Source organism: Pelodiscus sinensis, chromosome 12, assembly GCF_052426305.1.
Source record: "Pelodiscus sinensis isolate ZL-2025 chromosome 12, ASM5242630v1, whole genome shotgun sequence".
In the NCBI taxonomy this organism is placed as follows: domain Eukaryota; kingdom Metazoa; phylum Chordata; order Testudines; family Trionychidae; genus Pelodiscus; species Pelodiscus sinensis.
Genome location: NC_143063.1, coordinates 43,315,719 through 43,329,889, shown reverse-complemented (window position 1 = coordinate 43,329,889; position 14,171 = coordinate 43,315,719). Strand labels below are relative to the sequence as shown.

General features: G+C 49.8%; 1 protein-coding gene across 2 annotated transcripts in view; it reads right to left on the bottom strand.

Moving 5' to 3' along the window:
* ATP2C2 (ATPase secretory pathway Ca2+ transporting 2) overlaps nt 1-14,171 on the bottom strand; it is a 53,510-nt gene that overhangs the window by 24,805 nt on the left and 14,534 nt on the right. For both annotated transcript variants that reach the window (XM_014579380.4, XM_014579381.4), the window contains exons 3-10: nt 12,957-13,073; nt 10,419-10,508; nt 9,495-9,530; nt 9,334-9,395; nt 991-1,099; nt 760-909; nt 583-651; nt 47-122 (exon numbers count right to left, since the gene is read on the bottom strand). In XM_014579380.4, the coding sequence (XP_014434866.3) occupies nt 47-122; nt 583-651; nt 760-909; nt 991-1,099; nt 9,334-9,395; nt 9,495-9,530; nt 10,419-10,508; nt 12,957-13,073 (709 nt within the window). The remainder of the gene's footprint in view (nt 1-46; nt 123-582; nt 652-759; nt 910-990; nt 1,100-9,333; nt 9,396-9,494; nt 9,531-10,418; nt 10,509-12,956; nt 13,074-14,171) is intronic.

Here is a 14,171-nt window from a genome sequence, read left to right as displayed (position 1 = left end):
TCTCATAATGGAATGCACCAGAGGGAATGCATTCGGGCCAACTCACCGATTATACAAAAGGAGAAAAGGGTGAGTTGTTTCCCCAGTTTATCCATGCTTTTCTGGAGAGGCGTTTTAGGCGTCTGGAAAGGTGAAGAGAAAAAAAATTGATTTCTGTTCTGTAAAATGAAGTGCATGAGGAAAATCCTTCTAGTAGCAGTAACACCAATAAATCCAGTTATTGTTGGAGCAACCCTAAACTGAGATAGGGGGCTTACTGTGCATATACACCACAAATACAGTGAAAGACAAATGCTTGTTAGAGTTTCTAATCTCAATAGACAAGATAGGAGGACTTGTCAATTCACAGAGGGGGAATTGAGGCACAGAGAGAATAAGTGACATGCCAAAGATCACACAAAGTTTGTAACTTTGGTCCAGCTGTCTTAAACCCTACTACAATGCCTGAAACAAGATCATCCTCCCTACAGCCATGTGATCACCAGTATTTGAGTGACAAAACAAGGACTTAGGTACCTCACAGCACCGCTGTGAAAATGACAGCACAGTGCCAACAAAACAAAAACACTTCTTGTCCCTTACCTCTTCGGCTTGCATCAATTTAAACACCTCTCCAAATTGCGAGTGTTCACCAGTTCCGATAACTATTCCCTGGATGAGGAAAGTAACAATGAGAATTATGCAAAATATTGTGTTTACTTAATAGCTGGAGAATCTTTTATCTAGAGGTGGATGATGTGGAGTGTATGTAGGACTCACTTTTCCCTTCCCGTAGCGCACCAGTGTTCCCATGAAAGCAACATTACTTAGCGTTGTTATGTCTCCAGCTTCCAGTAAGGGCTCATCAGTCTTACTGCAAGGCTCAGCTTCTCCAGTAAAACTGGATTCGTCCACCAACAGGTCTGTAACCTAATAAAAAATGTAATTGTGTGGAGCCGTTATCATAGCGCTGACCAGCAAACCAATCTTAGTGTGTAAGCTGGTGTTTACCTCAATCAGTCTGATATCTGCCGGCACCCTGTCTCCAACAGAAAGACACACAATGTCTCCTGGGACCAGGTCTCGAGCAAGAAGATGCTGTAGTTTTCCTTCCCGTATGCTGCGTTACATTGAGAGAATGATACTATTTAAATGATGGTTACTATTTCTACAGGCTGAACAACAGGGTTCCCTGTAAGGTCTGTGCCTCTGCGGGTGCACACCAAGAATTTCAGTCCTGCCACCCCCTGAACAAAGCCACATAGCCACGGCCCCGGCTGTTCCGGGGGTGAGGCTGCGTGGTGGGTGGCTGCCCCATGTGCCAGGACTGGAGCTGGGCTGTGGTGCAGCTGCTTCTGGGCCAGGCCCAGGGCCAGGATACTAAAAATAGCACCGCAGTTCTGGCTTCAGCCCTAGCACACAGGGAAGCCACCTGCCATGCTGCCCTGCCTGGCAGGTGCAGGTGTCAGGATGGCAAATGGGGAGGAAAGGGGCGGGTGGAGAATTAAAGGAAAGGTTCAGGTGATGAGAGGAAGAGGCTCATGCAGAGGGGACAGGAGGGGGCCAAGGCAGGAGAAGAAAGGGGAAGGCACCAAGGGGCAGGATGGAGGAGAGACAAATGCCAAGGGTACAAGAGGAGACAAAGAGGGGAAAGGGCAGGAAAAGCATGGGGGAGAGGATGGAAAGGTGTCAGTGGGGGTATGTCTACACTACCACCCTAGTTCGAACTAGGGTGGTAATGTAGGCAACCGGAGTTGCAAATGAAGCCCGGGATTTGAATTTCCCGGGCTTCATTTGCATAAAGCCGGGCGCCGCCATTTTTAAATGTCCGCTAGTGCGGACTCCGTGCTGCGCGGCTACACGCGGCACGGACTAGGTAGTTCGGACTAGGTTTCCTCATGAAACGAGGAGTAACAGTAGTTCGGAATAGGAAGCCTAGTCCGAACTACCTAGTCCGTGCCGCGTGTAACCGCGCGGCACGGAGTCCGCACTAGTGGACATTTAAAAATGGCGGCGCCCGGCTTTATGCAAATGAAGCCTGGGAAATTCAAATCCCGGGCTTCATTTGCAACTCTGGTTGCCTACATTAACCACCCTAGTTCGAACTAGGGTGGTAGTGTAGACATACCCTGGGAGAGGAAAGGGGAGAGACAGAGGGGAGGGGTAATGGGGGAAAAGGAGAAAGGAACAGAAGAGGCGAGGAGTAGGTGCTGGGAAAAGAGGGGTTGAAAGGACGGGTGATCATAAGGAAGGCAGGTGACGGAACAAGTAATATGTGAGGGTGCAGAGGGGTGTGAGGAGAACTGGAGCAGAGGGTGGTAAGGGGGTGGGCACCAGGGAGGAAGAGGACAAGGAGGCAGGCAAGGGCAGTGAGAGAAGGGGGAGGCACCAGGAGGTATAGGGAAGGTGCAGGGGCCAGGGGATTGTGGGGATTAAGCAGAAGGACAGACACCAGGGAAGGGGGGGGGGGGAAGAGAAAAGGAGGGGAGGGACAGGGACCAGAGGGCACAGGAGAGAGGCAGGGCAGCTGGGTAGAGGAAGGAGAGTGTATGGTAAGGGAAGCTAGAGGAGGGGTGGGCACTGAGCGGGAGGGAGGGAAGGGCAAGTGCAGGAGTCAGAAAGGATGGGGAAGGGGCAGGTGCCCGGAGAGCTGAGGGGAGTGAGAAGGGCAGGAGCCAGGGCAGCAGAGGAGGGTGAGGGGTGGGGAGCAGCAGCAGGGACCAGATGAGGGAAGGGTGGGAGATATGGCAGCAAAGGGAGAGGTTTATAACTTGGGTGCCACAGTGGCACACATCCAAACAAGAGCACATGACCTCAATATCGATGCACAAGACAAAAACTTACTCCAGTCATGGATGGAAAAATCTTAGCAGGAACACTGCTGAACATCATGTTAGGCAAATGTAAGGACATTTGCCCTCCCCCAAAGTCCTTCTATTCCAAATACAAGTTTACCATCTAACTAAGAATGAGGAAAGGGGATTATATTCCTACTCTGAATTCAGTTTTAATGCACAAACAGATGGGTGGATTACGGAAGCTTTAGATTTCAGTAATCATGTACATTTAACCTGAAATGTCCTGAACTAGAGTGTTTTCCCCATTATTTGGGCGTCGAAAGGCAGAGGCGAGAGATTATCATGCTTGGCAAGCTGTTGAAAGGTAGAATTACAGTTGGTATTTTTGAACGCCGCACTAAATGGTCACCTTGGAAAAGATTAGGAGCCTACTTTGTGAAATTCATTGGAGGAAACAGGAAAAGGTAACCAGAGGATTTGTAAGGTACAAGTTTCTGTGAATACTGAACTAGAGAAGCCCATGCCTCAATTTTGACCAATTATAGCCCCAACAGGAACCATTTATTGGTATTGGCCACAAGAGAGCTGATTTTCAATGATACAAGTAGTAAAAGGCTTTTTGTAAACTAGAAAGTTGATCCTTAACACCAAAGCAGTCAGACCAGTAACATCAGATATACAATACACCACGCTAGACATAAATATGGTCTCTATTTGTCACCTGCAGAGGTCTGTTTTTGAACTCATTATGGGCAACAAATACTGTCTTGACATTTGCCCAATATCCTGCATGTGCATGTAAGTTGGGTATTTGCAAATGCACATCAGCAGACAGGTATCCGTGCATGAACACCCCTAATCTGCACATTTGAGTTGCTTTCCATGGGTTTCCCAATGGGGGTGTGGCCAATGGGGGATTCCCCTTGTATCAGGGAATCAGAGTAAACTTGCTGTAGTGTCTCTTCTCCAAGTCCCTCCAGATTCTGGTTTAGTGGAGTTATACCCAAGGAAAAGGGGACATGATTTCCAGGTGATAGATTTATCCTTTGGGTTACTGGCAGCTGGTACAAATTAGAGCAGCCTTCAGTACATCTGAATTACGGAAAGCAGTGGTGCAAAGAGGGCACAGGGTAGATTATTTCAAGGGATTCAGTCATGAGGCCAAAAACCCTAAAGGAAAGGGAAATCAGACAGATTTGGATAAATTCAGATGAGAAATCCTTCTTTTATCCCGACACACTTTAGTCAGGGTTGGGAAGCCTAACAAATATGATCGGATCATGTCTCAGCCCATTGGACACAAATGCCAACCTGGGATTTATAGTTGTCTCTATGGCTACGTCTACACCGGCATGATTTTGTGCAAATACTCTTTAACGCAAGAGTTTTTGTGCAAGAGAGCATCTAGATTGGTCAGGGATTCATTGTAAGAACGATGCGCTTTTGCGCAAAAGTGCGTCTACATTGGCGGGATGCTTTTGCGCAAAAGCGGAAGCCCGGAACCATTTTGAAGAGGGCAAAAGGGCACCAGCCCTTTCCGGGGGCGGGGGCTGAAGCTCCTTTGAGACACGTGCTTAAAGGGATCTCCCCGGACAGCCGTTTCTCTCCTGCTGTGAGCTTTAGGACCTCTTGCATGTACTGACAGCCGTAGCAGTTCTATTTGTGGTTGCCCTCTGCCTTATTGGACACCACTGTCTTCTGCCTTTAGTGCCTTTGGCTGATTTTTTGATCTCAGCTCGTTTGTTGTGCCATGGAGCCAGGGGTGGCCTTGTGCCTGCTCTGGCCCCTTCTGGCCATTTTGGAGTGGCTGCAGCTGCTGCTCCAGGCTGCTTCACTCCTTCTCCAGGACCTTGAGGCGCAGGTTGCTCTGGACTCCCTCACCAGGGAGGCCATGGTGTCCCTGTGCCATCCCCACCCCATCGTGGAGAGGTCCTTGTGGAGACTGGACACCAGCACCGACTGGTGGGACCGGCTGGTCCTGGGGCAATGGGACGATCAGCAATGGCTCCGGAACTGTCGCATGCGACAGCAGACGTTCCTGGAGCTATGTGCCTGGCTCGCCCCTGTGCTCCAGAGAAGCACCACCCGACTGCGGGCACCCATCCCCGTGGACAAGAGGGTCTCCATCGCACTCTGGAAGCTGGCCACCCCGGACAGCTACCGATTGGTGGCAAACCAGTTCGGGATGGGCAGATTGACCGTCGGTGCCGTTGTCATGCAGGTAAGTCCCAGGGGGAGTGGGGTGGGAGGAGGGTGCTGCATTCCATGCCCAGGGGCAGGCAAGACTCCAGGCTGGGTCACCCAGGGGTTTGGGCCGTCCGTCCCTTGCACAGGCCTGCTGGTGGTGGTGGGAGAGGGGGGGTTGCCCGTGGGCCGAGGGGGCCCTGGAGTGTGTGTGAGTGAGAGGACAGAGGGCATCATGGGGGGGGGACCCCTTAAGGGAGCACGCACTCACCCTGCCTTATGTGATGTGTTCCCCTGTGTTTCTCTGCACCCTTCTGCAGGTCGTCTGTGCCATCAACGACGTCCTGCTCCAGAGAGTCATCTGCCTGCACGACATGGAGGCTATGGTGGCCGGCTTCGCTGCCCTTGGGTTCCCCAACTGCGGGGGAGCCCTGGAGGCAACCCACATCCCCGTCCGTGCCCCGGAGCATTGAGCGGCCCATTTTATAAACAGAAAGGGGTACGTCTCCATCGTACTCCAGGCCTTTGTGGACAACCGTGGCCGCTCCCTGGACATTTATGCAGGCTGGTCCAGCAGGGCACACGACGCCCGCATTCTACAAAACTCCAGCCTGTTTGACAGTCTGGAGGCAGGCACTTTCTTCCCCCAGCGGGAATTTACTGTTGGGGATGTGCAAATGCCCACGTGTGTTGTGGGGGACACGGCCTACCCCCTGCTGCCCTGGCTAATGTGGCTCTACACGGGGCAGATGGACCACCAGCGGGCACGGTTCAACGACCAGCTAGAGTGTGCCCTTGGGTGTCTGAAAGCCCGGTTCCGCTGTTTGCTCACCCGTCTGGAGATGGGGGAGCAGAATGTCCCCGAGGTAGTGGCTGCATGCTGCTTGCTCCACAATCTCGTGGAACGGAAAGGGGAGCCCTTCCTCCTGGCATGGATGGCAGGCGAGGGCCAGGCCTTCGAACAGCCCCGCACAGCTGCCATCTGCCGGGTGCACCACGATGGGATGCGCATCTGGGAGGCCCTGATGGGGCCTGGGAGAACATCTCCATAGTAGGGTCGGCTCTGTCTCCCTTGACATCTCCAACCCTTCCCTCCTCTCCTCCCTTTCCCTCCCCACAAACAACCAAAACATAGGGTTTTTTTGGAACACAATATTTCGAACTTTATTATATTTACAATGGATGGGGGAAATGTAGGGGGGGTAGGGGGGAGGAGGTTCTCAACTGGGACGGGGGAGCTACTGCTGGGAGGGGTGGCCCCTGCGACTGCCTCTGTGGGGCGGACCTGGACATGGGGATCAAGTCGCGTTGGGGCAGGCAACACAGGGAGGTGAGCAGGAGGAGGAGGGGGCATTGCGGGAGCCGAAGGGGCAGGAGGAGGAGGGGGCACGGACATTGCTATGGGAGGGATGGCAGGTGGATGGGGCACTGCCATGCCATAGTACACAGCATGCCCAATGTGAGCGGTGAGGGCAGTGATGGCATCTGCCACTCGCTCACATTGGGCCTGGAAGTGACCCCAGGCCTGCTGGCGCCACTCAACGTCCACCTCCACCCGCCTCAATGCGCTCGACGGCCTGCACATGCTGCCGAAGCAGTTGGTCCCGCTGCCGGATCCGCCAGCTTGGGGGAACTGCCGCAGGGCTGGAGGGTCCCCCGCTTCTGCTCGGTCCCGCTGCAGGGAACAGAGGAAAGGACGGGTCACTCAGGCAGCCCAGCCACCGTCCCCGCACCCCATGCCCTCCGCTCCGGAGGCCAGGTGACACCACAGTACTGTGGCTTGGGCCCACTCTCTCCCACCCCCGTGTTGTATGTTTGCATACAGCACTGCCCCCCCGAGAAGGATGCTCCTCCATGTATTATAACCACCGGTCTGTTTCCTGGCCCCTTGGAGGGTGGGAGGACGCGTGTGTTGTGTTAACCTGTGGAACTCCCTGCTAGGGGAGGCTGTGAGGTTTTGGGCTAATCAATGGTGTTTGGCAGGGAGCAAGATGAATCCCCACACAGTGCCTGGGAGCACATATGGCAGACGTGGTCTGGGCTGTCAGATCCCCATCACGTGACTGTCTCCTGGATGGAACCAGGGGTGACTGGGGAGTGTACCATCCTTGGAGCGAAACTCAGGTGGCCCTAAGGCTGCTCCGAGCACTTCCCTCCCCCTCTCCCACTCCCGCTAGCCCTCACATACAGTAGCCCAGGGACGTGTGTGGCCGCAGTGGGGACTTCCCTCGAGGGCCAGCCAAGGGGGGAGCAGACAAGGGATTCAGTGGGGGCCACGCTCACAGGGCTGTGACGCTGCGGTTTTCCCACCAGCAGCTGGCAGTGCCTCACAGCGAGGCATGGAACAGTGGTGCCGTTCTGTGTGCTGCACCCTTGCGGAGCTGTGGGCTGCGGCCTGAGCTCCTGGGGCCCTGGCTGGTTCCAACTGGCATCCACCCTCTCCCCTGGTCCGGACGTGAGTGAGCAGCACGGTACCAGGTGTGACCTGGAGCTGCCTGCCACGGCCACGTGCCACTCGGTCACCAGGCTGCACACTGTTAACGCTACACAGTGTGCAGCTCACACTTCCTAAGTGACGCTCCCTCCCTCTTCTGTCCCCCTGAGCGCCTGGCTCCTCCCCCCCCCCCGCCTTTGTGAGTGCAAAGTGAAACACTCACCACTGGATCCTTCCCCGGCCTCCAAGGATGCACGGGAGACGTCAGGGCTGCTGGAGATGACCTCGAGCTGGAGGGTCACGCTGCTGCCCTGGTCGTCCTCCTCATCTGACCCACTGGTGGCTCATCTTCCTCCCCCACCTCGCTGGGCCTGGTGACGGGAGGGCACCTGCAGGTGTCCACAGGCATGGATGGTCCGTGGGGTGCTGCCTGGTCCAGGATGCGGTGGACCCACTGGTAGTGGGGGCAGCTGTCGGCTCCTGCCCCCTGGATCTCGCTGGCCCAGACATAGCCCAGGTGCAGCTCTTTTACCTTAGCCCCGACCTGCTCGAGGGTCCGGGCTGGATGTCCCTGGTGTGAGAGCGCCTGGGCCATGCGGCAGAAGAGATCCGCATTGCGGCCACAGGTGCCCCGGGTGTCGTGGAGGGCCTCCTCTTCTGCCCACAGGTCCAGGAGGGCCTCGAGCTCCCCTGGGGACCAGGACGAGGCTCTCGGTTTCCTGCCCCTTGGGGCCTCCTGCGCCGGGGGTGTGGGTGACTGTTCCCCCCCTCGAGCGGCCATTCTGGTGGCTGTTGGGGAAGGCAGCAGAGCTGCATGGCAGAGCTCTGGGCAGAGGTGGCAGAAGGGCTTCTGCCTTGTGGCCTCTGCAGGCTGTGTCTGCCTTTAAGGGGGCTCGGGTTACCAGGAAGTCCAGGAGCTACCTGCAGTGTCCAAGCGGCCACTAGGGCTTTTTTCCATTGAGACTGCTTTTGCACAAAATGTCTTGGCTGCCTGTCTACACTGGCCTCTTGTGCAAGAAGCACTGATTTCATACACTAGAACGTCAGTGTTCTTGCGCAAGAACTCGCTGCCTGTCTACAGGCTGCTTTTGCACAAAATCTCGCCAATGTAGACACAGCCTAACTTTAATCAGAAATCAATATGTGATTGCAGGCAGTGTTCCCTATAAACTGAGCTCTTGGGCAGCCACCTAGGGGAGAGTCAGTTGCCCGGCTGTTTAGCAGAGTGTCCGCAACTGGCAGCATGTATGTCTACAGGTGGTGCATATCCACACATGCCTTGGTGCACATAAAATTTATTCTGCACATGGATGGAAAAAATTAGAGGGAACATTGCTTGCAGGTGTAACTGGACTTGACTAAAGCTAGCTGTTCTCTTGGATCACATGTAAAGGATCTTTAGCTATACAGCCTCTTCCCGACTTACGAACCAGTTATGGACCAAGCAATTGGTCGTAACTTTGTTCATAAGTCAGACCCCATAGAGTTACATGTGACTGCGCTGTTCATAAGCGCGGATCGCGTTCGTAACTCGGGGTCCGCCATTTACAACAGCTTCAGTCGTAACTGTGAACGGTCGTAAGTCGACTGTTCGCAACTTGGGCACCGGCTGTACACATATAAACCCAATGCTAATAATCAGGGCTCAAACTGAGGAACATAGGTTCCAAAACATGACCTTTGGACCCCCTCAGCTAAAGGAGAACTCCTGCAACTGTGAACAGGAGGACAAGTCATTAGAGGGAGCTACGACGACATGCACTATGGCAATGTATTACCAACTGGACACCCATCAAATCCCCTATCCAGGGACACATTTATCCAGTATGTTCTCTTGCAATTCATTGCATGCATAAGCATCAGAACTGTTGCCTTCATTAGCTGGCTCTTTCCCCACAATCCGAACTAAAGGCAAATGAATAGCTATGCATGACTTACCAGTTACACTCTGGAGGGACTAATTTGTTGAGTTCTTCTAAAGATTTTTCAGAGCGATACTCCTTATGAGAAAGCAGCATAAAACTAAGTTACAAAATCAGGACGACTCCAAATGGAAGATGCAGAGCTGTGCTGCAATGTTATGGATTCTTAGGACATACCTGAATGAAGGCCACTGTAACCACAATTAGAACGGCCTGAGGAGAAAGAAACATTAAATTCATGTTAAATGCGGTTAATGCCATGCTTGTATTACAGGTGATTCTCAGATTCTATCCACAGAAGGGATCACTGTGATCCTGTAAGTCTGATTATCTCTAGGCTTCAGAATTTCCCCCAAATAATTCATAGAGCAGATCTTTTAGGGGGAAAAAACATCCAATAATAGAATACTAGAAGTGGAAGGGACCTCAAGAGGTCATCAAGTCCAGTCCCCTTACTTCACAGCAGGACTAACCACCATCTAGATCATCCCTGACAAATGTCTATCTAACCTGCTCTTAAATATCTCCAACGATGGAGATTCCACAACCTCTCTAGGCAATTTATTCTAATGCTTAACCACCCCGGTAGGAACTGTTTACTAATGTCCATCCTAAACGTCCCTTGCTACAATTTAAGTCCATTGCTTCTTGTCCTATCATCAGAAGATAAAGAGAATAATTCTCCCTCCTCTTTTAGCACCCTTTTAGGCAATTGAAAGCTGTTATCATGGCCCCTCCCAGTCTTCTCTTCTCCAAACTAAACAAACTCAGTTCTTTCAGTCTTCCCTCATAGGCCATGTTTCCTAGACCTTTAATAATTCCTGTTACTCTTCTGTGAACTTTCTCCAATTTCTCCACATCTTTCTTGACATGTGGTGCCCCAAACCGGACACAACACTCCGACTGAGGCCTAATTAATGCAGAAGAGTGTGGAAGAATCAGTCTCAATTTAAAAATTGCCAGTGACAGAGAATCCTCCATAAGCCTTGGAAAATGGATCCACTAATTATCTTCACTGTTAAAACCCACATGCCTTATTTCCAGTCTGAATTTGCCTAGCTTTGGTTTCCAGATGAATTCACTTGTAGGTAAACAACTTACCATAGTAATACTCACAGCATCCTCATATTCTTTAGTAATTACACTTACTAAAGCAGAAGCCAGCAGCAATAGAATGAGCGGATTCTTAAACTAAACATAAAATAAGAGATTGTTTCAAACACATTTCATTTAAGAAAAATAATGCTTATTTGTTCACTGTTAGAGACATAATTTAATGCTGCACACCTTTAAAATAAGAAATATGCAACTGATAAAGAATTCCTTTAATTAGTGCTACTGCATCATTCTGCAGTCAGAATTAGTGAAAATTCAATTGCCTCCCTGTCTAGCATCAGTCTAATCGTGTTCATAAGAGTACATGCATGGAGCGGCTAGGTTACTCACTGACCCGGAGAATACGCTCCAAAGTTCAGACCACAGCACACGTGCTGTCTTCTGACTAATGACAAATGCAAGCAATTACCAGTTGCGCCAAATCATTGGGAACTATTGGATGCTCAGGTCTTTTGAAAAATCTGGTCACTTATTTTGGAACCTAACTATGGATTTAGGAGCCTAACTTGAAGCTTCCATTAGTGAAAATCTCAGCCCAGGGCTGGCCCTATTAATATGCAAAATATACAGCTGCACAGAGCACCATGAAATCTGGGGCACCCAATTGCCCCAATGTTGCAGTACTCTAGGCAGGTGCATGCTGCGTACTGATGTTGACTGCAGCAGGCCAGCCCCCCATGAGCTGTGCCCAGCTGCCGCTCACCAGACAGTGGTGTGAACATGAGCCAGAGGATTCAGGAGGAGTGGGGGCGGGAGGGGGAGGAGGTGGCCAGCTTCACAACTGTTTCCTGTTCCACTTGAGTCCTCCAGCCCTCACTCCCACCACTCTCAGATGCTTGTGCCTCTCGCCTGCTCCCCTCAGGCTGTCTGATAAGCCTCCCTGCCCTGCTCCTGCCCCCCACAGTTCTGGGTCTGCCTCCCTAGCTTATGACCCTGAAGCACAATCCTGGGGAGGGGTTGGCCCCCCTGAAGAGCTGTCCCCACCTATGGGGGGGAGGAGGGGGAAGAGTACTCAGGCTGTGTAGGATATCAGCACTGGGAGACATAGCCCTGCCTCAGTCTCACTTAGTAACCGCTAGAACTGAGGTAACTTAGTTAAGTAAAATAAGAGGGGAAGCAACCCTCCCCCCCCCCCCCCAAGTGGAGTTATGAAGATGCAGATAAAAGGAGTTTGGGCTTGAGCCAGTTCTCATTGAAGTCAATGGTGAAATTCAAGTCATTAGTTGCCATCCTTACCAAAAGATTGGCCCTAGAGGCATAAAATACAGCCAGTGAAAGGAGTCAGGCCATTTAAAACCGGATGTTAGGGGCCATTCCAGTTGATGAGTGTGAATTGGGCACCCCCGCAAGAAACACTTCCAAGGAGAATGTAGAGTTAGGATTTTTTGTACAGTTGTGTTCTCTTACTGGACCCTCAAAAGAAAATCCCTTTGTTAAAAGGGTCAAGGCAGGGAAGCAAAGCACCAAAGAGTCATTTTTAATTAGGTGCCAAGAATGCTTTAGAAACAAGCTGAGAAAATGTACTGATGGTCATATGGACCTGCTCAAAGGACACTCACTAATGAGGAGGGAGAAAGCAGTGAAATAAAAATGAACCCTTAAAAAAAAAAAAAAAAAAAAAGAAAAAGAAAATCCAGCTGAAGTAAAACCAAAAATGACAACAATACATCATCAAAAATAATCCCAACTGTGGTAAAAAAATCCAAGGCACAGACGAAATTACATTCTGCTCGTGAGATCTGTGAATTAAAAATGAGATTCAACGTGCACCTAATGAAGCAAAACTCAGCTTTGGAAGGAGAAGATGGAAGACCACCCCTCTGTGTGTTTCTTGCATTATTTGAACCACTCCATCCCTCAACGTGATATCACAATTTTGCATTTATTACTGTTACACGAGAGCTCAAGTTAACTGTCATCTGAGCTTTAAACATGCCATCTTTTGTTGTTGAAGATTTAGTGCTCTTTGGTTTCATTCACTGTACTGTGTTATAATTGAAATCAGAGTGGGTTCTAAGTATTATTTGCTTTATTCAACCTGGCTTTCATTCTTCTATCACTGGCTTGAGGGTAATAACAATAGTGTTCAGAGGTTTCAGGGGGTAGCCAAGTTAGTCTGTACAGGATAAACTTAAAAAAAACCCTCAACAACAAATAGACTGGTAGCACTTAAAAGACTAACAAAACCATAGTGTTGTTATGCAACTGGTGCAAAGAACGACAAAGCTCTTAATGTATATACAGTGTACAATGTCTTAAATTTAAAGATCCACCTTTTTCTTATCTCACTGTAATACAAACATGGCCCGTGATTTCGAATGACTCTCCCCCAGGCTCAGTGAAACCCCATGTCTCTATGCTCTTTGGTGGACTGGAGTCATGGAAATAATTAAAAGCCATATAATTTCTAATACAGGAAAGCATTCAGATCCGATTTTCTCACTGCCGGGTACTAGGGCACACCACAGCAATGTGAAACCACCTTTGAATGGACTGCGCTATAACCATACGTGGACTCTTTACCTGGTCTAGATATTTCTTCCATATTGGTTCTTTATTATCTACTATAAATTCATTCCAGCCATGTGATATTCTGCGTTGTAGCACAGAAAAGTCAGAGAGTCCAGTTTGTAAATCCACCTGGAGGGAGGTTAAAAGTCAGTGTAAAATCATCCAGGAAAACTGCATCATGCAATCAAACAGCATTCAAAATAAATAACATTGCCTAGAAGCTCATGTCTAAAATGTCACCATGTCTTCAACTTATCTGTGTGGAGAGTATGACACTGACCTACATAAGAACGGCCATACTGGGTCAGACCAAAGGTCCATCTAGTCCAGTATCCTGTCTGCCGACAGTAGCCAACACCAGGTACCTCAGAAAAAGTGAGCAGAACAGGTGATCCCGCTCTTGTCATCCATGTCCAGCTTGTCCATGACAAACAGTAGCTAGGGACACTATTCCTGCTCAGCCTGGCTAATAAGTATTGGTGGACCTAGTCTCCATCAATTTATCTAGCTCTTTTTTGAACCCTATTATAGACTTGGACTTCACAACATCCTCTTATTAGACATAAATGATCAGATATAAAAACAACAACAATATAGAGATAGATATAATGAAATAAAATATAAACACTGCTTTTGCCCATAGATTTAGAAGAAGGAACACAAATTCATTAACAAATGCTATTTCCAAAGTTGATGAATCACGAAATAAAAACTGGCTGTTGGGTTCAATAGAAATTTAAAAAAAAATTAATGTTTTGCCAAATAAAAAAGAACAAACCAACACGGAAATAAAGATGGATTTTTAGTTTCTTCAGTGGAGAATAAAAACGAAAAACTATATCACAATATTCCCTTTGGTGCTTTGGTGGATCAGTGTTTTCTAGATTTCTATCCTCCAGCATATTCCTTTTACATCTATATATTACTGACATTGTATTATTAGTTCCTGCCCCTTGCAAACTGTAATATAGATAGAATATTTAAAATATTCCTCCAGAGGCAGAATGCATCCTAAGGTTCCTTAGGGGAAGCTGAATATATATGCACACCCCACATCATCCCTTTCCCGTGGCAAGGTATAAATCACATGATCTAAGCCAGTGGTTTTCAAAGTACAGATCACAACCCAGTACTGGGCTCTGGGTTGCTTTGCTGTAGGGTGACCAGTGGGGGGGCTAAGGCAGCTTCCTACCTGTTCCAGTTCTTAGGAGGGGGGCACAGGGCTCC